The 21,232-nt window shown below is 35.3% G+C and overlaps 5 protein-coding genes across 9 annotated transcripts; 3 read left to right on the forward strand and 2 right to left on the reverse strand.

Annotated features, from left to right (window-relative positions):
* The first annotated feature begins 1,487 nt into the window (after positions 1-1,487).
* Positions 1,488-3,577, forward strand: LOC110603828 (V-type proton ATPase subunit c''1). Of its 2 annotated transcripts, XR_002486186.2 has the most exons (5): positions 1,488-1,717; positions 1,813-1,890; positions 2,738-2,908; positions 3,009-3,239; positions 3,332-3,577. XR_002486186.2 is itself a non-coding variant. In XM_021741761.2 (4 exons), the coding sequence occupies exons 1-4, from the start codon at positions 1,590-1,592 to the stop codon at positions 3,178-3,180; spliced, it is 549 nt and encodes a 182-aa protein (XP_021597453.1). In that variant the 5' UTR covers positions 1,488-1,589; the 3' UTR covers positions 3,181-3,577. The 2 variants fall into 2 exon arrangements, 1 of the variants encoding a protein (XP_021597453.1); XM_021741761.2 differs by having other exon boundaries at positions 3,009-3,577.
* Positions 3,578-3,699: 122 nt separating this feature from the next.
* Positions 3,700-6,487, reverse strand: LOC110603826 (6-hydroxynicotinate 3-monooxygenase). Its single transcript, XM_021741758.2, has 4 exons — positions 6,085-6,487; positions 5,242-5,543; positions 4,935-5,145; positions 3,700-4,465 (listed from the first exon to the last, which is right to left on the reverse strand). Exons 1-4 carry the CDS (start codon positions 6,334-6,336, stop codon positions 3,965-3,967), a joined length of 1,266 nt encoding a protein of 421 aa, XP_021597450.1. The 5' UTR covers positions 6,337-6,487; the 3' UTR covers positions 3,700-3,964.
* A 119-nt stretch (positions 6,488-6,606) lies between these two features.
* On the forward strand, positions 6,607-9,212 carry LOC110603829 (N-alpha-acetyltransferase 50). Its single transcript, XM_021741762.2, has 3 exons — positions 6,607-6,906; positions 7,930-8,052; positions 8,783-9,212. Exons 1-3 carry the CDS (start codon positions 6,753-6,755, stop codon positions 8,992-8,994), a joined length of 489 nt encoding a protein of 162 aa, XP_021597454.1. The 5' UTR covers positions 6,607-6,752; the 3' UTR covers positions 8,995-9,212.
* Positions 9,213-9,481: 269 nt separating this feature from the next.
* On the reverse strand, positions 9,482-13,708 carry LOC110603827. Its single transcript, XM_021741759.2, has 7 exons — positions 13,403-13,708; positions 12,962-13,004; positions 12,747-12,839; positions 12,238-12,300; positions 12,061-12,156; positions 11,863-11,940; positions 9,482-9,762 (listed from the first exon to the last, which is right to left on the reverse strand). The coding sequence occupies exons 1-7, from the start codon at positions 13,552-13,554 to the stop codon at positions 9,676-9,678; spliced, it is 612 nt and encodes a 203-aa protein (XP_021597451.1). The 5' UTR covers positions 13,555-13,708; the 3' UTR covers positions 9,482-9,675.
* Positions 13,709-13,736: 28 nt separating this feature from the next.
* Positions 13,737-21,216, forward strand: LOC110603823 (carbon catabolite repressor protein 4 homolog 6). 4 transcript variants are annotated; one of them, XM_021741752.2, is made up of 15 exons: positions 13,737-13,948; positions 14,044-14,434; positions 14,670-14,836; positions 14,959-15,024; positions 15,614-15,666; positions 16,473-16,554; positions 16,694-16,743; positions 16,950-17,031; positions 17,432-17,521; positions 17,645-17,677; positions 17,763-17,869; positions 17,967-19,047; positions 19,780-19,865; positions 20,254-20,338; positions 20,911-21,216. In XM_021741752.2, exons 1-15 carry the CDS (start codon positions 13,871-13,873, stop codon positions 20,971-20,973), a joined length of 2,514 nt encoding a protein of 837 aa, XP_021597444.1. In that variant the 5' UTR covers positions 13,737-13,870; the 3' UTR covers positions 20,974-21,216. The 4 variants fall into 4 exon arrangements, with proteins under 4 accessions (XP_021597444.1, XP_021597446.1, XP_021597445.1 ...); XM_021741754.2 differs by having other exon boundaries at positions 17,967-19,035; XM_021741753.2 differs by having other exon boundaries at positions 16,697-16,743.
* The last annotated feature ends 16 nt before the right edge of the window (positions 21,217-21,232 follow it).

Below are 21,232 nucleotides of genomic sequence, written 5' to 3' on the forward strand. Positions count from 1 at the left end.
CACTGACAACACTTGAGGCAGATGACACGCCGGTGATGAACAGCCAAGGACAGCGGATTGTTTACAAGATTGTAGCCGGTCTAATGCTTTGTTTGGTTGTAGCAGTGTCAACACTTGAGGCAGATGACACTCCGGTGATGAACATACAAGAAAAGAAAAAAATTTATATAAATTAAAAAATTATTTTTAGATTCACGACGTCAAATAAATTTATTTTAAATTAATAAAATATAATTTAAAAAACTAATTCTTTAATTTTATAATATAAAAATTCAATTACTAATTCTAATAGCTTATGGGAATTATTCTATAATATTTTTTTATGTTATAAAACTGAGAGAATAGGATTTATGATATGAGTGTAAATTTAGATGGGGAGAAAAATGTTTCTCTTTTTTTATTATTTTTTTTATTTGCCAGCTATTCTATTACAATGTTATTTATTTCTGTTATTTAAATTTATATGTACAGGAGCGTCAGACTTCCGTTTTACAATTATTTAAACTTTTTTTAATGCGTATGTGGATAGGATTGTAAAGTACTGAATTTACTATTCTTTCTCCCGTCACATTACCGGACTGGATTACTTTTCGCTAGACCTGAACTTGCGGTCGACCTGCTTCACGTGTTGAATCAAGACTTAAGATACTGAATCAATCCGCTAAAGAATTTATTGAGATTTAGACCTGTTTTATATTATTTTCTTGATTTCGGCGTCGTTTACAGTAAATCCGCCATCATCAGTTTTTTCTTTTACTTAACTTAATTCACCTACATTATTGAAAATCCATTTATTAATAACATGTTTTAAATTTATAGGACAGTGATTCCTATGCAGATTGAAATTAAAATGAGAAATAAATTTTATTTGTAAATATATTTATGAAAAAAATTGTAAATAAAATGTTACATTTAATATTTTAACAAGTAATATATGAAATTCAATCTTCTTAAATTAAATAGGGAGAAGTCTATGTTTGAGTCTTTCTTTTCCTGATCTTCCACTAAAAAAACTATTGATTTATAATATCTTTTACTATAAAATTTACATTATTTTAATGCAATAAACTTTATCAAATTAAATTTTTAGAATTATTATTTAATTTTTATAATATAAAAAATTTTATTGAGAAAAGTGTTAAAAATATATTAAAATATTTTAATATTTTAAAAAATTTATTATTCAGTCACACTATTAATTTTGATTAATAAATATTTATTTTTTAATTTTTATAATTTTTAAAAATTTATTAATTAATATTTTAAATTTTTAAAAAATTTATTAATTAATTATTTATGATATTTTAAATTATTTTTATAATATTTAATAATTAAAATTAATAAAAAAATATTTTAATATATTTTTTAAAATTAAGAGATTATTAATTGGGTAGAGACTGATAAATAGTAAATTTTTTTTATTTCTCTTAACACGTGCCTCACAATCGTACGGGCGAATGGCTCGTGTTATAGTCCGTGCACCATCAGTTTTCCTCCTTCGCATAATCGCGAAACCAGATCGGAGAAACCTGAAATCTTAAATCCGATTCACCATCTCACTTTTGCGTCATAGAGGAGACGAAGAAACAATGCCAGGGTCCGCCATGGTGGGTGATTCAAGCTCCTGGTCGCGCGCGCTGGTGAAGATCTCTCCTTACACATTCTCCGCCGTTGGCATCGCCATCGCCATCGGCGTCTCAGTCCTCGGCGCCGCCTGGTATCCTCTTTAACTCATTCACATATGCCTATGTATATATACTTGTAAAACTTTATGCTCTCTAATTGGTGGGTTTATATGATTGGCATTGATAGGGGGATTTATATAACTGGAAGTAGTTTGATTGGTGCTGCGATCAAGGCTCCTCGGATTACTTCTAAAAATCTCATCAGGTAACGATCTTTGGGTTATCTTAATCCTTGTATAATACCATGTAGGGTCTGTCGATGATGTCTTCTTCTTCTTTTTAATTTTTGACTCCCAGTAAACCGAGGTGTTAAGATTTCGGATTTTCAGTTCAATCGATTAAAAGTCTGGTTCTTCATTTTTTTTCTGCCCTTTTGTCATGGAGCAATTTTGATGATTTATTTTATAATCCATTCTCGTCAACTGATATTTATAATTTCATTTTAAACATTCATATGCAATGCACAGTCTATTGAAGATGATGATCTTTTGTCTGTGGAAATAGAGGATAATCCAGAAGAAATAACGTGAATTGGTCATTGTTTATTAAACTCGCGATATTGTCATTGTGGAGGGACTAGGAGGCAAAATTCTCAATCTAGTAAATATGATTTTTCAGAACCTACATAGCTTAACCAATTCAGAACTCTAAGAATGAATAAGGAATCGACAAACTTACCTGGGAGTGGGAAGGATTTGGGAGAGTTAAATCTCGGTCTCCTTCTCTTATGCATGGATCTCTTATGTTGTATGTTTATTGATAGTTTTACATGCTTACCATTTAACCTCTTGCTTAGTTATTCAGAAGCTACATCATCATAATCTTATGCTGTAATTTTAAGTTTTCTGGTAATTATAAAGTTTTAAATTCATGCTTATATTCACCATTGCATCCTCAAAGTTAGCATATATTCTGATTATGATGTTTTGTAACTGGCTTAGTGGTGACTTTAGTTTCACGATTCACCTCCTTTTTAGCATTTAATATGTTTTAGATTTTGGAGTACAAGTGATGTTAAATTGTAATCTGACTCAATAGCATACTTTTCTCAGTGTAATCTTTTGTGAGGCTGTTGCTATATATGGTGTTATTGTGGCGATTATTCTACAAACAAAATTAGAGAGTGTCCCTACTGCACAAATATATGCCCCTGAGTCCCTTAGAGCTGGATATGCAATATTTGCCTCTGGGATCATTGTGGGCTTTGCTAACCTTGTATGTGGGTACGTATCCCGATCCTCAGTATTTGATATAGAAAGGTAATTTTTTTTTTTAAATTTATGATATATAAGTAGCTTGTCATGACTTGTATTTTGGGAACAGTTTATGTGTAGGAATAATTGGAAGCAGCTGTGCACTATCTGATGCTCAAAACTCCTCACTTTTCGTGAAAATTCTTGTGATTGAGATCTTCGGGAGTGCACTCGGGTTGTTTGGTGTGATTGTGGGAATAATTATGTCAGCTCAAGCGACATGGCCTGCAAAAGCAGTGTAATTGCGGTTCTTATCAGAACATGAAAAATCAATTATGACAGAGTGCAATATATTTTTTATGTAATGCCAAATGAACTGTGTACTTTTATTCTTTTAATGCTTTGTGTTAGGCATGTAAAAACTGATGTGAATGATGCTTTTCTTTATTCTAGACTTCGCCGCATTTTTCCAGCTGAAAGATAAGAACTTGAGCAAAGAAGTACCGTTGCAATTTGAAGGATGGGTGTTTCCATACTATTTGCTTAACTTTTGTAGTCGTTTGAATGAGCTGTTTCGAGTTGTGGATGGCTAGACGCCTCCTGATTGTATATTTTGGCCCTGTAGAGTTGGAAAGGAGGATGTTTAGCTTTACCAGTTATCAGTAATAAAAGGCACTGATCATTTTTCAGCCTAAAAAATATCTTGTGATGTGTATTCTCTGTTTTGTTCTATTTTAATCTGGTTACGAGATACATTTCTACCCGTCTTAAAAACTGCTAATGTTGGATAATTCGTTTTCTAGGTCTCGACCAAAAACATATTCAGGGAAAAGGATTTTATTCATGCATCATGCTCTGTGAGGATCATTTTCTTTCTTATGGCGTTCCTTCTACAGACTTTCGAGTCATCAATTTGTGAATATACAGAATTACATCACTAGAATAAGATAGCGATTCATCGGTTCAAATAATGGCAAGAATGTAACGACCGTTTATTGCTTTGGGCTTCAGAGCTAAAAGGACTGGGGAGTGAACGTGATCCAGGGGAGCATATAATCAATCAGCCAAGTATGAGAGCATATATAATCATTCAGCCCAGAATGGAACACCGGAAAAGAAAGGCATATTTTTCTGTTGAAGTTCTTCGCAATCCTCTGGACTTGCGGTGTGCAGATCAAAAGGCTCACAATCAGGAAGAGGTAACCCCTGTTTGATTCGACCCATTTTTCGAGAGTGTAGGACTTGCTTTGTGATGACTGGTACTCGAACGCGCAGGTATTCTTCAAGAGCATAAGGTAAATTCTCCACTCCCCACTTCTGAAGGCATTTGCCTAAAACTGCAGCATCTGCAATTGACATATTTGTGCTTCTCAGACCATGAGGAGTTGTAGGATGTGCAGCATCTCCTACTAGTACCACTTTGTCCCAACAGATTTGTTCTAGAGGATCACAATCATATATAATATTTAGGAAAGGTTCCTTTGTCTCTTTCATAACTTGAACAAGCTGAGGAAGCCAAACCTTCTCTGCTTCTTGGTACATATTATTTATCATATCACTGCTCACTTTCATGGTAACTGAATTTCCCTGCACATGTTTTAAAGTAACAATAATTAGCTTTAGCTGGTTTTGATGCTGCAGAGCTTCACATAGAGAGAATAAGCAATATTGCAATATTATAGTTATCTTATAATTGAAATGCAAGTAATCCTAGCATGTAGTTGCAATTTGAGGTCAAATGGACCCTAAAGAACAACAATAACTGCAGCATCCTAAAGTATGAAGAAGCATCAAAGTACTTCTGTCAAGAAGTAGAGGACTAAAGGCAATAGAGGTTCACAATTTATTTCTTGGAAGAAAAAAAAAAGAATTAGTTCTATGTTCTAAGTTTAAATACACAAGATGCAAGTCCTACGTCACAGATCTATCTCTTTCGACCAATAACAAATACTTAACATATTATTTTTCCGAAGTAAAAGGTTTGCAATGTTTCCTACTGCTTAACAATAAAAGCCTGGTATGAAAATTTGAAAATGGGATGAGAATGGGGATGCACCTTCACTTCAGGCTCAGGTTGATGAACATACCAAATCCAGTTGAGCTTTTTCTTGGGAAGTTCATATAAGACACTGTGAGTTCCACTACCAAGGTGAAAGTATAAGCAGTTCCCAAGCTCCGGATACTCCCTTTTTATACCAATAATAGCTTCCGAATTCTCCTTTCCTGAAAAATCAAGAACTCCTCTCCAAGCACAGTAACCCGAGTATCTACAGAATAATACAATCATTATATGCTACAATCTAATCAGGATCATATTATTGAGAAATAAAAACACTAAATCTCATTTATACACAATCACAAACCTCAACTTGACGCGGGGAAGAAAAGTCCTGCGAACTGAAGAGAGGCACCCATCTGCTGCAATGAGCAAATCCCCATTTATCTCTATGATCTCATTTGTTTGAAGAGATTTAGCTTCAACGTTAACAGAGGTTTGGTCTTCAGAAATGCAGAAAGAGAGGTATAAATGACCCCACAAAAATATTTCTGGTGGTAAACCATCATATAGAAGGCTATGGAGATCAGCCCAATGTGCAGCTCTAAAGTTGAAGTTCTCATCTCTTGTCAATACCCTAGTGGTTTTGTCTCCACCAGTGACTATATTCTGTAAAGAAAGAGAAATCTCAACATGGAAACTGTTGTAAAATAAATTTCAATTTCAATTTAAATTGTTGAAAAAAATAATTATAGTAAACTGCTATAAAATTATTGAGATAATATAATAAAATTATAATGTTCAGATTTAATTTAAATTATAAATTAAAAATAAATTAAATTATAAATTAGAAATAAATTTTTATTGTTCTGATCCATTGTAGAGATTGCAAAATAAATCCTTTAGTGTCCAACAAGACTCAAATTTTATTTTCTATCCTATTTTTCCAAAGAAACTTGGATGGAATTTGAAATTTGATTTTGAACTCAATGAATGTACTTCTTCTGGTAAAATTCATAGCATCATATATCTAAAGACGCCTGCTTTTAACTAAAAAGCAATTAACAGAAACATAGCCAAAGCGCAAATCAAGTTCATTCATAAGTTTATTGAATTGGTATATATTTCTGAAAGCTGGAGCTATACAATCCCAGTTAAGAGCTGATATTTAATTACAGCAAGCAAATTTGCGATGGAAGCATATATATACCTGATCAATTTTGAGGGGCAAGGTGGCCTCTTGCAGAAGCTCAGGTCGAGGAAGCCACGACTGGATGATTTGCTGACCCAGAGGGTCGATTCCGATTCCAGCACCAGTTAGGCTGCCCTTAGGAGGTGAGTTCGATTTCTCAAGCACCACAATATCCCATCCTGCTAAAATGAGTGCGTGTGCACATGAAATCCCCGCTATGCTTCCTCCTAGTATTACAGCCTTTGGCTTCTTATTCTTCTGCTCACTCATCTTTCTCTCAGCTTCCCACTCTCTCTAGCTTTGGTCGGCGGTCACTCTGTGGGGTGTGGCTGTAATGGAGCTCCCAGGCTCATGGCTAAACGACAACAGAAAATGTGCTTGATCAGATGGGTTCTGCCCAGTTTGATGTTCATTGTCGGCGGTTAAGATCGGTAGTTACATAGGCCCAAACCCAAATGTTAAAACCACAGGGCAGAGGGTTCGAAGGCCCGTTACCATATTGGGTCCACAATTCTAGACACCGGAGTGTCTTGTGGTTTACTGGTTTTCAGTTTCCTCTCCTGCCAAACAAGACTTATTAGCAAATCAACTGTGGGGGAGAAACCCCAATTCGGCAACTCCCGAACTTCGTAGCTTTTACACGCCTGGTAGCTCATTTGCAGAGGTTCAGTAAAGAGAAGAAGATAATGGGGGCAGGTCGTGAGGTGTCGATATCGTTGGACGGAGTGAGGGATAAGAATGTGATGCAGCTCAAGAAACTCAATACTGCGCTCTTCCCCGTACGCTACAACGACAAGTATTACGCTGATGCCCTCGCTTCCGGGGATTTCACTAAACTAGGTTTCTTTTACTTCTCTATTTTTTTTCTGTTCTTGCTTTTGTCGTCCATGAAGATCCGCTTTTGTGGGTTTTTTGGTTCATATTATTTTATATGTTTGTTGGGTTGGATATCCTGACATGACATTGGTTTTGGGAATGCTTAAAGGCTCCATTAGTAAACTGGGTCTGGCACAAGTGCTTGAAATTGATTATGGAACAAGAAGCTAAAGTAATTGTTATGATTATTTTAAAGTTTGTTCTTAGATTAGAGTGGTGGGTATCAGTGCGCTTCAATTTTTCTTCTGCCACAAGTGTTCCAATTAATCCAACCCGTGAATATTTATTTGTTCCAATTCTACTATCATCTTACTTGCTTGTTTATTTTATTCCTTTGAGTCTGTTTTGGAATGTGATTTAAGCAAAGATTAAAGAACCCAATTGGTCAATTATGTGTTTTTCTTTCACATTTCATTTCTATCAAGAGCCATTTTCTCAATGTAGCTCATCTGATCATCCAGAATAATTTTCACGACACTGTCTCTATTATATGTTAGCTTCCTATCCTTCTTGGTTTCATATTGGCTAATTGTGTTGCTCTTCATGAATGACTGCATGGTCTCCTCACATTATTGCACATTCTTCGTTTTTGTTTTATTGATGATCAATTTTCTTTCTTTCTTTCTTTTTTCTTTTTAAATCCCCATCACATTTTGTCTTCAATTGCTGCTCTTCATCTCAAGCTCATTATTGTTGGTAATTCATTTTTAGCATGCACATATCTTTAATATCCCCTGTTGATATTACCATGGATTGAAGCGCAGAATTAAGTATTATGGTGCTTATAATATGTGATGCCTCCATATTGTGTAGACATGGAATTCCATGTAGATAAACACAGTATACATAGCTTATAATGAGGCCGTGTTTACCGTGTGCGGAGGTTTTATTGTCTCCAGCACCAAAATATATATTTTAGGGAGAAACATTCCATTAAGAATCAGTTAATGAGTTATCTGACAACAGTTTCGATTTACTTTTATTCAGCATATTACAGTGACATCTGTGTTGGTGCAATTGCATGCCGGCTGGAGAAGAAGGAAGGGGGGGCTGTTCGTGTTTACATCATGACATTAGGTGTTTTAGCACCATACCGAGGGTTAGGCATTGGTAAGTAAAGTTGAAACACTTATACTGTTGCACAAATCATTCAGAGAAACTGCTCCTTGAATAAGAATCGGACATTTCCAGAATTCTAAATCTTTTTTTCCCCCTCTTTTTCTCTCATAAACTGATTCCAAGTCTTTTGTTTCTAATTGCCATATGCCTTATAGGTTTTTGAATTTGTTAGCAGTAGAGCTATGGTTTTCAGGGCTGTTCATCAAAGTTGGGGGAATGAAAATTTTTTTGTCAGAGTTGGGTGGGAAAAAAAACATTTTGCCAAACCAGGGTGAATTTGCCGTGTAGGTAAAATTTTGCTTGCGGCAGGATGTATGACAAGCGACACTGTTGTTTGGCAGAAACTCTCCACCAGATATGCAAAATAATTTTTTTTTTAAAAAAAAAATTTTAGCATCTTGCCGCTGGTATAACGAGCTGCAGGCTTTGCCAAGGGGCTGAATTTTGCCATGTTCACCCCGGTTTGGCAAAATGTGCTCCCACCCCACTTCGACCATTTTTATTTTCATTCCGCCCACTTTGATAAAAGGCCCCTATTTTTAGCCAGATCTACAAAGTTGTCATGAACTCTATATTCATAGAACCATACATGAGAACAAATCCGAATCCCATTGCTGAAAAATATTCTAGTTTATGAAATCATCCCGCTGAACAGAGTGATAATTTGTGAAAGAAAGTTTTGGCAAAATGAGAATATTGATAGAATGCCTGGATTATGCAGGTACAAAACTGCTGAATCATGTTCTTGATCTCTGCTCTAAGCAAAATATTTCTGAGATTTACTTGCATGTGCAAACAAACAATGAGGATGCCATCAACTTCTATAAGAAATTTGGATTTGAAATCACAGATACCATCCAGAACTATTACACAAACATTACGCCGCCAGACTGCTACGTCCTCACGAAATACATCACTCAGACAAAGAAATGATGTTGCAAAGTTGACATTGAAGTTGGTAACCCTTTTTGTTTCATGCTATATACTGGGAACATCAAATCTGATTGTGAAGCGACTTCAACAGTTCCTGAACTGGTCTGTGGGACCAATGACCTTTTATAGAACATTATATAGTTTGTAGACAATTGGTGTTATATTGATGTTGGAAGGAGGACGTTGCTGGCTGATAAAATTTTGGGCATTTGAAATTACTTTTTCCCTCTTATTTTCTTATGGCTAGACAGTGAAAGCTTCTCGATAATCCTTGGTTGATAGCCTCAGCATTGCATCAACTGAGCTTACTCTGGAAGATGGAGCAGTGCCCTTCAATAATCGTACTACAGGCTAACACTTCAAAATTTCAGAGCTTTTCTATGGAGAAGGCGAGTTGTCTTGCTTCATATGAATGCATAATAATATTGACTAAGAAATGTAAAAACCAGATTCTGCGGTGCAAGAGAAGCCAACTAGGTGATGCCAATGAAGAGAAGCAAGCACTAGTAACTTACCCTGTAGAATAATATATACAGCTTTAATTTACAGAATCAGTTGGGCTCAACATGACCTTAGTTTATTATAATATGTACACAATTCTGAGGCTGAGTAGGAAGACAGTGAAATTCTTCAACATGACTAAAATGAGCTCATCATCTTAGTCCCATCTTCATTTACAGGTTAGTAGGCTAATCCACCGGCAAAAGCATCTCCATCATTTAAAAGAGACTCTGTCAGCCAATAACCATCCCATGAACCACCAACTCTCTGCAATCACGAGCCACACATCAAATCCATATGGCAATTGTAATGAGTTTTGAGTCTGTAATGTAAATGTGAAATAGGCTTTCCACATGCTATTGTTGGTACAAATATTATAAAAGCAAAAAAAAATTATTTTTTAATCTTTGAGATATAGCATAATTAAAGAATTTATCTCTCTGTTTTAGAATCCATCTCTGTTTTAGAATCCAACACTGGAATTTATATATCTATTTTTAGAATCCAACGCTTTCATCCTAACGAAAATGTTTAATTCCAACGAAAATGTTTAATTCCGTTAAAATTCAAAATCCCTCCTTAAAAAATTTCTATTAAATTAATAATTTACACGTGATTAAAGAAAAATGATTAAATATAATTCTAAAAAATTACTATTTAATGCCTATAGTTTGGAAAAACTTGTTAGTTAGTAATTCGATTTTGAACAATACATTAAAACGTCTATAATGTTTTAAAAAGTCTACTAGTAATTTTCTCAGTTAATTTTGTCATTAAGCATTTTACTATTTAGTCCTTATAATTTTGAAAAACTTATTAGTTAGTTTCTTTAATTATTAAAAAATTTATTAATTATTCTCTCCATATCAGAAGTTATTTAGATTTTTTTAAATACTTAATAACTAAAATTAACGGAAGAACTATTAGTAGATTTTTTAAAATGTCTAAGTATATTTTAATACATTATTCAAAATCAATAAACCAACTAATAAATTTCTTCGTATCATAAAATTTAAGTAGTAATTTTCCCTAATAAAAATTCCTTCTACCCTTTAGATTCTCAGGTTTCTTTCGTCTACTTTTCCCACCCTCTTCATTATTCGTCTAACCCATATTCAAAACTACAAAATTTGTATGTTACAAACTCATTTTGGAAGGAGATGGAGGATGGCTGGAGATAAGAGCAACAAGCAACGCGAGTGGCTGGAGATGCAAGAAGCGAGCGATGTGAGTAGTTGGAGATGTGATCAACGAGCGATGCAAGTGGCTGAAGACATGAGCAATGAGTGATGAGTTGTTGGATATGCGATCAACGAGCAGTGCGAATAGCCAAAGATGCAAAGAGTGAGCGGCAAGTAACAAGAACAACTAGCAACTCGAGCAACGGGCAACTAGAGTAACGGACGGCAAATTATGATCGATAGCGAGCAGTATCACAAAAACAACTTCTATTGGGTTTTAATTTTTTTATTTTTAATAATTCAAATTTTATATATTTTGATTTTTATTATATTTATTGAGTTTGAATCTTGAATTTATTAAAATTTTTATTTGTTTGTAGAGATTGAGTTTGAAATTTTCTTCCGTGGATTTTAACTGAATTAAACCTCAAAAACTAAAACATTAGGTTCAAAAAATAGAGAGATAAATCTAATTATATTATATCTCATGGACGAAAAAGTATTTTTCCCTTGATTTTTATTATATTTATTGAGTTTGAATATTGAATTTATTAAAATTTTTATTTGTTTATGGAGATTGAATTTGAGATTTCCAGTTTGTTGCTTTGATTTTTAAATGAGGTTTTGTTGATTTGATTTTTTGAATGAGGGACCTATAAATTTGCATGAATTAAATTTCAGAAATTAAAGTGTTGGGTTCTAAAAATAATAGTTCTACTATCACTAATGACATTTTTATAGAGAAATCTCTAATTTTGACGGAATCAAATTTCAAAGACTGAAATGTTGGATATTAAAAATAGAGGGACGAATTCGTTAATTATACTATACCTTTAACACGAAAAAAGTAATTTTCCCTAAAAAAACCATAATGTTAAGAAATCCATCCAATATTCAAGTGAATAGCTAGCTAGATTTAAACAAAGTTGATCTAGTTCAATAAATATGATCCCCTCAAACTTTTGCATAAATATTATAGAGGTTACTAGCTTAGCAATCATAACTAATGACCAACCTTGAAAAAGAGCAATACAGTTTACAGAATTAGAACCATTACAATATGAAATACTTCATGGATGTTTAAAGCTATCTTTCAGTCAATTAGTCTAGGTGGAGATTTGATCAAAATAAATGCTGCTCTCATTTATCTAGACGTGAGATAATCTCAAACAAAGGCTGCAGTTACCTGAACCATGGTAAATTGAAATATTTCTTCCTCCTCTGGGCGAGTTCCTCGTATCCAAACTCGCTGCTTGAATTTATTCTGTTCCATAATAATATAAAGGTCACACCCAGTAATTTGAAGAGAAGGACATCTTGTTCCACATGAGAGGAGTTATCGCTCATTTAATAACTAAACAATTGGAAAAGAAAAAAAATAAACCTCTTTCACCAACAAACTACTTAGGATTTTTCTCTCTCTGTGCCCAAGCAAAACACGGTAGGTTGAATGGTGAAAAATACGTCTAAATCTTTCAAACTGCAATAATAATGACAACTCTAAGTAAGAAATATAGCATACAAAGAAAAATAAGAGGTAAAAACATCGAAAATCACTCACCTGCCCCAAATCAAAGAAGGGTCCAAAATAGGTTGATCTCTCAAATGGGTCAAATCCAGCAAACTGCCATGGAAACGGACAATAGCATCAATGTTCCACACACACACACACACACACACATATAATAATATTCCTCACACTTCTCTGTTTTCTCTCTCTCTCTCTCTCTCTCTCTCTCTCTCTCCTGCTCTCTCATTCATGTAAAGCAACAGTAAAGACAAATGGAAGAGTTTTTTTTTTGGTCTCTTTAAAATTTCATGGAAGGTGGGAGAGAGGGTCTAAGCACTCTGTCATCTCTTCTCTCTTAACTCTCTCCATCTACCATTTTACATTGCTGACTAGTCATTCAATCAGGCATTGGGGGACCTCACCACCAGGAACCAGGTGGTACAATCCTGGTTTCCCCAACTACGGGAATCAATGGAGGCCAATTTTTGACATCATTGGTAACTCAAAAACAAAAGAGGCAAAAAATAATAAGAGCATCATGGACTGAGATTAAGATTTACCCTGTACATAACTTCAATTCCATAATCTGGACGTGGTTGATCATTATATTTCAATGCATCAAGCTGGTGCTGCACGGCTTCTTCTGCACTAAACTACAAAGAAAATTTAACAAAGATGATCATATCCTATCATGCTTAGTTATTATTATTATTATTACTATTATTATTATTAATAAAAGGACTTCAACTGCTAATTTGCAGGGTCAGAAAGTTACATTTAGCCTTGGGCCAAAAGGTCTCTTCCTACGAGATTCAAGCCTGCAATCCAAATAGTAAAATGCAAAGTCACTTGTACAACATCAAACAAGGAGTTGCATTTCATAAACAAATTCCTTCAAACCAACTCCTCTGTTTTTCTTTTCCCAAATAATTTTCTCCTATTTGACAACAAACAACGCAAAAAGATCATATTTTCCACCAAAAAATTCTGTCAAAATTATTACCTGATACAAAGTTGCTTGCTGCATCTCAAGCAACCCGAGATATGAGTAATTTCATAATATTGACGATAGATGCATATAAATCGATCATACAGTTAAACACAAATTTGAATTTTAAAGTAACTGAGGAGGTAAAACAGACGTGATCCTCTGATCGAGCTATTAGAAATCAAGTATAAGAATTTCGAAAGAAAATCTGATAGCCGATTAGCATACCAATCAGCCGAGAGATAATCAGGTATATCGGTAGACGCTCTGAACCGAGAGCTGACAGAGACGGCCGCCTGTTTTTTGTCTCCCCTGATGTTCCTGGTTTTGGATAAGAGAGATGGGAACTGTAGAGTTGATAGCGAGGAATGGAACGACATCGTTTCCTACCTCAACACACTCTTCCTACACTGTGCAGGAGTTGCCTGTTTATGTATGCGACTAATCTGGAAAGTCCAAGGAAGACTGGAAGAGGTTAGAGATAGGAGTATCTTGTTTGTTGTGAACCGTTCGATGACATTTTATGGACATCAAGCGGTCAACAAATGGGGAAAACCTACGCTTTAGATGCATCATTTCTTCAAACGACTGATTAATAACATAAACGGCACGTCGTTCAACTGAATAGAACCAACTCTGACCGAGCGTGTTGCAAAGCGCGTTGACACCGCTCTTACGAAGCCGAACTCACTGTAGATGAAGCGCTCTGCTGCTCCTATTCGATTCATCGCCGCTGCGGCCGCAGACACTCCTGCTATGTCTTCTCGCTCTTCTGTATTCTCCCTCTCTTTCTCTCCCTACAATTATTTGTTTACGTATAAGAGTAGCTATGTGTGCTGATGTAGTAAGTTTGACGGCTTCTTGTGCAGTATCGAGGTGGCAGAAAGCAATGGGGAAGATGCTTTTCCGACATGCCTTGTACCGGCGGAAGAGACCAGGAAGTTGTGACTGGAGAATCGCACATCCAGTCAGTTCGGGAAGCCAATTTAGGTATCCGTCAAGCAGCAGGTGGAGGTTTCAGTAGACCGCGACCTTACAATCAAAGCCAGCATCTTCATCGACCTCCGCGTTACAATCCAAATCAACATTTTCGACAACCTCCACCATTCGTTCAGAGTCAAAACCATCAGTTTCGTCAAGCTTCGCATTTTGATCAGAATCCAGCTTTTCGACCGCCTCAGCAGTTCCGACCGCGACCTCCGAAGCCCTTGGATTATCGGGAGTGGGAGTATGCAAAAAAGGTGCCTCCTCCTAATTCTGGTAATATTACCATTTTGACTTTTATGTGGAAGTATGTGTTCTGATGGAGATGTTAGTGATGGAAATATTTTGATTTATGTCGAAAATGTATATGTATCTTGAACAAGTATTTCACTTCTTGACTAACCTAATCAATTTACTATGGGATTTTGCTTACAAGGGGCCTTTTCTTCTAATATTAAGCTTCCTGGAGGGACTGTTGGTTTAATTATTGGTTTGTTGGTTTGGTTTGCAGATAAGTTTATTGTTCTTTCCTATAATATACTGGCTGATTATCTTGCTATTAGCCATCGGAGCAAACTTTACTTTCACATACCACGCTATATGTTAGACTGGGATTGGAGAAAGAGAAATATACTTTTTGAGCTTGGCTTATGGTCAGCTGATATAATGTGCTTTCAGGTCTTTTACTCTTCTCTTTGTTTTAGCTTCATATCTTGCCTAAGCAAAGGTCGCATTTTGCCTGCATAAAATCAACTCTTCATTGCTCTTGAATGCTTTTTGACTGGACATAACATTTTCAGGAGGTTGATAGATTTCAGGATTTAGAAGAACAGTTGAAGATATGGGGATATAATGGCATTTGGAAGGTCTGTTTTGAAAAGCCATTGGTTCTTCTCTCTACATTTGCATTTGGTGTAAACTCTCTATTTTAGCACTTTCCCATTCTAAAATTGATAAGTCTACAACTTGGTGTGGATCTAAGCATTGAAATTGAAGGACCTTGATTATCTAACTTAACTGATGCCCTAAGGTATCATTGAGATTTGAGATTTCCATTCTCTATCTAAAGCTAAGGAGAAAAAGTCTTGCTCATTAGCTGTCTAAAAATTGACGATTACATTTAAATCATTTTAATATACTAGAATTCTGTGTGGATGCACATGCTTGTATTTTGTCAGTCCTGTAGTTCTCAAGCAATAATGCTTCATAATTTTCCAGTCCCTGTGATAATGCCATCCAAGCTGGCCAAAGTGTCGTATTTTTTGTTACAATATATGTGTTTGGGAGAGCATGCATGTAAATGAGTGTGTACAGTTACTTTCTGGTTTGTACACTCTGCACTAATGTGCAACACGATAAATTTCCTTTTTGTAAAAAGAAAAATTCCATGACCTGGGAAGTGGGAAATTGAATTAGAGGTTGGTCAAACTGTTATTGAATTCTTTTTTTGTATAGATGCGAACTGGCAATGCAGTCGATGGTTGTGCAATCTTTTGGAGAACATCAAGGTAAAAGAAATCCTGCATATTTTTACGTCCCTTGATTTGGGTCTCATCTATGGTGCTGTATGGGGATTAATAGTTACTTTTATTACCTTAGCATGCTTATTGTTCAAAAAGGCAGTTGGCCACTGTCCTAATTACAGTTGTTGCGTTTGCTGCACTAATGTGTTCTTCCTAAATAAGTAGTTCAACCATCTCTACACTAGTTTCCTTGAACTCCTTTCTTTCCACATACATATTGCATCTATTTTCACACCAATGCATATATAGTCATGCCCTTATGCCCTCACAATTTTTATGCTGTGAAAGCTCCACAGATTTTAGCACTCTCCTCAAAATTCTCCCTACAACAGACCCGCAGTTCCCTGTCATTTTTTTCTCATGCGCACACACACACACTTTCTCTCTTCATTTTATGGCCCTTGAATGATAGTCCGTGGGCTGCTAATTGCAGCATATACTTGAATGAGAGAAACAGCTTGAAGAAATTTTATTACCTCATGAATATTGATTAGTCTTATGTCTAGTTTTGTATCTCGGTTAAAGTGGCCAATATATTGATGGACCTTTCCCACTTGATTTCTTTGTGGTAGTTCAGTTTGAATTTGGTTTTTGGATCCTATGTTGCAGGAGGTGTGTGTTATCTGTCAATCCCTTTCTGCTGCTTTAATTTGCTCTCTAACTTTCTGTCTTTTTTTTTTTTTTTTTTAATTTTTGGGTAAAAAAAGATGTTTGATTATTCATCTTGATCTTATAAGATAGACAATCAAGCAAATATAGTCTAAAACTTCCATTGACTACCTCCATATTAGATTCAAGTTGCTGCATGAAGAATCTGTTGAGTTCAATAAGCTTGGACTTCGGGATAATGTCTGTCAGATATGTGTGCTAGAGGTACATGGTCTTCTCGTTTTAGAAAATTAAAGAGTCATCAGCCTTATTATGCTTTTTTTAAAATAAAAAAAAATCTTAATGAATTGGTTCATGTGGCTTGATTACAATGATATTTATTTTTTATTTTTTTGTTTATCAGCAGTTAACAAGTAAACATTGTAATGCAGATTCATCGGCACTGCCTACGAGGTATAATTCAGGAATTTTTAGTTGTTTGCCTGTTTTCATTAAAAGAAAAAAAGGTTTAGCATTGTCTTCACTTGTTGATCTGTATTTAGTTCATGTCCATAAGTATCTCACGCAAAAGTTAATATCTTAAAGTTTATTCAAATGCAAGATGAATTTTTACCTCTTCATTTCATCGTCAACTGAATGCTAGCATTTTGCATTTGCAGTTCAGAAGGTTCTGATAAAGTTGTCATATGTAATATTCATGTACTTTACAATCCTAGAAGAGGAGAAATTAAGCTTGGTCAGGTATTTATTTTCGATGTACTAATATATATGATGTATGGGCTTTTCTCTAGCAATAATCCTTTACTGAATATTGTTGTCATTAAAAGCATTTTTTTAGTTCATTCCTCTATGGTGTTTATATTGATTGAATTTATTACTGTATAAACTTTCGTAAACACTGGTAATTAAAAATATTGTTAGATTGAGAAGTATCTTCCTCATTAGAAGAATCATTTTTTTACTGGACTAGTTATCAGATTGCAACAAGGAAAGGAAAAGCTTTATTCTCATGTTAGTTTAATTTGAAAAATAAACTCTATTTGTTTGCTTAATAATTATGAGCTCCTGTTTATTAGAGTGCATATCTTAATATATGAAGCGTGTGCATAAGTAACATCAACTAACCTGCTTTTTTGATCAGGTTAGAACACTTCTAGATAAAGCACATGCTGTTTCGAAAACGTGGAATGCGCCGGTTGTTCTTTGTGGAGATTTTAACTGTACTCCAAAGGTTACAACTTCTAGTTTTGTATTTCTTAAATGGCATAAAACTATTCTGTGTTGGTCTTTATGACTTCTTTTGAAACTTTCTAGAATAGTTTATTATGATGCTGACATTCATGTTTTTGCATAGAGTCCGTTGTACAACTTTATCTCAGAACAGAAGGTAATACTTCTTTTCTTTCCTTTTTTTTTTAAGGCATGTTTGATGTACTGTACTATGAATGTAAAATCTCATTGATGTGTTGCAGTTAGATTTGTCTGGAGTAGATCGAGATAAAGTATCAGGACAAGCTTCTGCTGAAATACGTCCTCCAAGGCCATATAACCCAAGTCATAATACTAATCCCAATCCCAGGTAGGTTGGTACAGATAAAAGTGATTTATGCTAATCTCTGGTGGTTTTTACTTGTGCCTCTGATCCTTGAAGCTAAAAAGTTTGCCAAATTTTGTAGGACTCATTCTTCCAATAACTCAATTCCAGCTACTCTGATGGCAGATAACCAGCTGGGTGATTCTCTTTCTGATACACAGATACAGAATAACCCAGACAAAATTGAGGAGAATATTTCTTCTAGTAATTATCACTCTGAGCCTCTACATGCTAGAACCATGCTTGATGGGTCTGACATGTCATTCAAAACTATGCAGTCTGGGACTAAGGAAAATGCAATATCTGTTGAAGAGACAAAAGGAACTCAGCAGGATGTTACAAACAACTGTAAGGAAGGTTCTGAGTCAACTATGTCAGTTTTGATTGATAACATTAAGGAAAATCTAACTATATCTCACAGTGAAAGTCAGTTTGCTGTTGATCAAATGAATGTGCAGATTTATAACTTGACTCCCACATTAGCTTCCAATGCTCAAGACGCCTATCCTGATAAGAATGAGATGGAGCAGATGAAGTCTGGTTCTCTTTCTAGTCAAGGATTGTCATGTGAGCATTCCCATTCTAATATTTATGAAGAAAATAAAGGCGCAGAATCCAATAATCTTTCACAATCTCTTAAAGTCTCTCTTCTGGAGAGCTCTGGAAATCTGCCATCCCAGCTTATTATTAATGATGAGAATTGTAACCCTTCAGACACCTGTCAAACCAATATCTCAAGCGTCTCTACAAGCATTTACCATCCAGATAAGAAACTGGATGATGCATATCCGCAGAATAGAAACAACATCCAAGGGGAAAGCAGGATGCTACGTGAAAGTCAGAGTGCATTTTTGTCTGCACTGCATAAGTCGGAAGATTCCCCAGATTTTTGTCAAATTGGACAATCAGATTTTGCTCATTCCCAGAATGAATTTTCTTCTGATCCAAATGACTCTCAGTCGCCTTCACCTAGTAATGAAGGTCTTGATGACTTTTCTCTGGACCTGGATTCCGAGGCTGTCAATGTGGACAGAACTGCATATGATCCATCATTGTGGACTCCAATGGAAATAGCAACTGCGACTGGCAATCCAGACAGCACAAGTTTGGAACATCCTTTAAAGCTCAAAAGCACATATGCAGAAGTTGAGGTAGATATCTTGGTATTGTAACTTCTCTTCTTCTCTGCCGCTTTTGGAGTAAGAACAGATTGGTGAATGATCACGAGTTAGAGGGAAAAGGATTTGTATCTTTATTGATTTATGCCCGCCATCCTCTTCTTCTTCACCTCATCCTCTTCCTTTGCAGATTTTAGAGATCATGTGGTTTTGTTTTTATATATATACATATATTTCGTCTTCAATAGTGTGTGGTTGAGGAGGGAACTGGGGAAAGGAATAAGAGGGAAGGATAAGTGTGTCTATGAGACTGTGTTGCAAGATTTTACATTGAGTATGTCTTTTCTACAAAATTAGTTGTATTTGAAAAGACGCATAAGTTTAGGAAAATGCATCAAACATTCAAATACTCTGATAGCACAATTGATGCATGCTTGGTGCATATTACACTTCTGTTCTCCCTTGAATCAGTAATGTTTCAAGGAAACAAGAACTTTGTATGTGATATTAATCTAATGAAGATATTGATGACTTAACTTTTGATATAGAGAGAGATAATAAAAAGGTGGAAATTTAGCATGGATGGAGGGGAAGTAGAGAAGGGCAGAATGCAAAAGTTAATAGAAGGATTTTAGTGTGGGTCCAAATCTCTCAGCTTTTGAATGGATTAGATTTGTGGGTCCAAACAACTACTACCGTTCCCTTCTCCCATTTCTTCCCCCACTCTTCTTCCAAACAAATAAGTGTAGAAGAGTTTCACATTTATGCTCTTTGCAGGACTGTTCGGGGACAAGAGACTCAAATGGAGAACCCTTGGTGACCAGCTACAACAGGTGTTTCTTAGGCACAGTTGACTACATATGGTAAGATATCTAATGATATTACTCTTCTTAATGCAGTCTTGGGCTTCTACTTATTTATGCTTTTTTTTTAGTTCTTTTCAACTCCTTATATGTAAAATATTTTTATTATGAATTCATGCTGCTGGGTAGTGAGCACTCCTAGTTTGCAAGTGGGGATAGGAAATTTCAGAATGAATATTTGAATAAAATTGTGCTCGGAGAAGGCCAAGGTTGAAACTGTTCTAGTGGGAAGTGCTTCCAGGGATTTTTATTTGAATGGGCTACCCCAAATACTGTAGCTCTATTTTGCCGCTTGACTAAAACAAGAAGAGGGAAAAAAAATCTTCATTTTTGTATTTGGATCACTCTGAAAATTATTTAGACATTTTCAATTTGATTAAACATCCAGGTATTCAGAAGGTCTCCAGACTATCCGGGTGCTTGCTCCAATACCTAAACACGCTATGCAATGGACACCTGGCTTTCCAACAAAGGTAAAAAGTTCGGTCATGTACTTGTTTTTGCTCTTTGAAATGCCTCACGAGAAATGTTGAAATCAAAATATCATAAGGCTTTAATCAATGTAAGTTCTTTCAGGGGGCTTCCTCAAATATGTGGTAACTCAAGGAATTGACTCAGCAACACCCGTTGTGTTCATGATTAGTTAGGAAGCTTAGTGATTCTTTGCATTTGGTGTATGAAGGGGTAAATTGATTGAGTGATCTTATTGAAACAAATTAAAGCTAATTCGAAAAGAAACAAGTTCCAAACTTAAGTGACAGTAAGTAAAATTATCCCATCTATTAAGACGCAAACTAAAATTTTCCAGTTAGTGAGCCTAATGAGTTTGGGCTTACATTGAGTAGAGGTCTTGGCCAGATATAGATTGACCGTGCTTGGAATTCCATTGAAGCATACTTACAAACATGGAACTGTTTTGCTGATAGTAAAGTGAATTTCTTTTATTTATTTATTTATTTTTTTAACCTCAAGTGAATGCCTTGAAGCAAAATTTTTATGCAAGGCACTGGTCAGTCATCTAAAGTTATGTGATTGTATTTTGCAGAAATGGGGAAGCGATCATATTGCCTTAGCTTCTGAGTTGGCATTCACCAAAAACAATGAATAATAACTTGGAAGTCCACTTATCACTTTGCAATCAGAAGCAGCTTGTAAATTACAAGCCAATTAGCCTTGATTTCGCCATTGCAGTTTTAAGCGTCTATTGCTTTTGTACAATTCTCTGTATGCATTGATTCTTAGCTGAAATTTTAATTTGTTTAGCATTTGAATTTTGTTGGGAGATGCTTGCATGTGATTTTCTACAGATGATGCGGATTAGTAACAGAAACTTTTCGCTAGTGCATTTATCTATCCTTTGTTGGGCA

Source organism: Manihot esculenta, chromosome 16 (assembly GCF_001659605.2).
Source record: "Manihot esculenta cultivar AM560-2 chromosome 16, M.esculenta_v8, whole genome shotgun sequence".
NCBI classification, from domain to species: domain Eukaryota; kingdom Viridiplantae; phylum Streptophyta; class Magnoliopsida; order Malpighiales; family Euphorbiaceae; genus Manihot; species Manihot esculenta.

Coding starts and splice junctions, on each gene's coding strand:
- LOC110603828 (XM_021741761.2), top strand. CDS start 1,590: ATGCCAGGGTCCGCCATGGTGGGTGATTCAAGCTCCTGGTCGCGCGCG. Junction 1,718..1,812: donor TCAGTCCTCGGCGCCGCCTG/GTATCCTCTTTA, acceptor TGGCATTGATAG/GGGGATTTATATAACTGGAA. Junction 1,891..2,737: donor ACTTCTAAAAATCTCATCAG/GTAACGATCTTT, acceptor TACTTTTCTCAG/TGTAATCTTTTGTGAGGCTG.
- LOC110603826 (XM_021741758.2), bottom strand. CDS start 6,336: ATGAGTGAGCAGAAGAATAAGAAGCCAAAGGCTGTAATACTAGGAGGA. Junction 5,544..6,084: donor TGCCCCTCAAAATTGATCAG/GTATATATATGC, acceptor CTTTCTTTACAG/AATATAGTCACTGGTGGAGA. Junction 5,146..5,241: donor CTTCCCCGCGTCAAGTTGAG/GTTTGTGATTGT, acceptor ATTATTCTGTAG/ATACTCGGGTTACTGTGCTT.
- LOC110603829 (XM_021741762.2), top strand. CDS start 6,753: ATGGGGGCAGGTCGTGAGGTGTCGATATCGTTGGACGGAGTGAGGGAT. Junction 6,907..7,929: donor CGGGGATTTCACTAAACTAG/GTTTCTTTTACT, acceptor ACTTTTATTCAG/CATATTACAGTGACATCTGT. Junction 8,053..8,782: donor ATACCGAGGGTTAGGCATTG/GTAAGTAAAGTT, acceptor TGGATTATGCAG/GTACAAAACTGCTGAATCAT.
- LOC110603827 (XM_021741759.2), bottom strand. CDS start 13,554: ATGTCGTTCCATTCCTCGCTATCAACTCTACAGTTCCCATCTCTCTTA. Junction 12,301..12,746: donor GAATTGAAGTTATGTACAGG/GTAAATCTTAAT, acceptor TTTCCATGGCAG/TTTGCTGGATTTGACCCATT. Junction 11,941..12,060: donor GTAGTTTGTTGGTGAAAGAG/GTTTATTTTTTT, acceptor ATTATGGAACAG/AATAAATTCAAGCAGCGAGT.
- LOC110603823 (XM_021741752.2), top strand. CDS start 13,871: ATGAAGCGCTCTGCTGCTCCTATTCGATTCATCGCCGCTGCGGCCGCA. Junction 17,522..17,644: donor ATTTTAACTGTACTCCAAAG/GTTACAACTTCT, acceptor GTTTTTGCATAG/AGTCCGTTGTACAACTTTAT. Junction 19,866..20,253: donor GGCACAGTTGACTACATATG/GTAAGATATCTA, acceptor TTAAACATCCAG/GTATTCAGAAGGTCTCCAGA.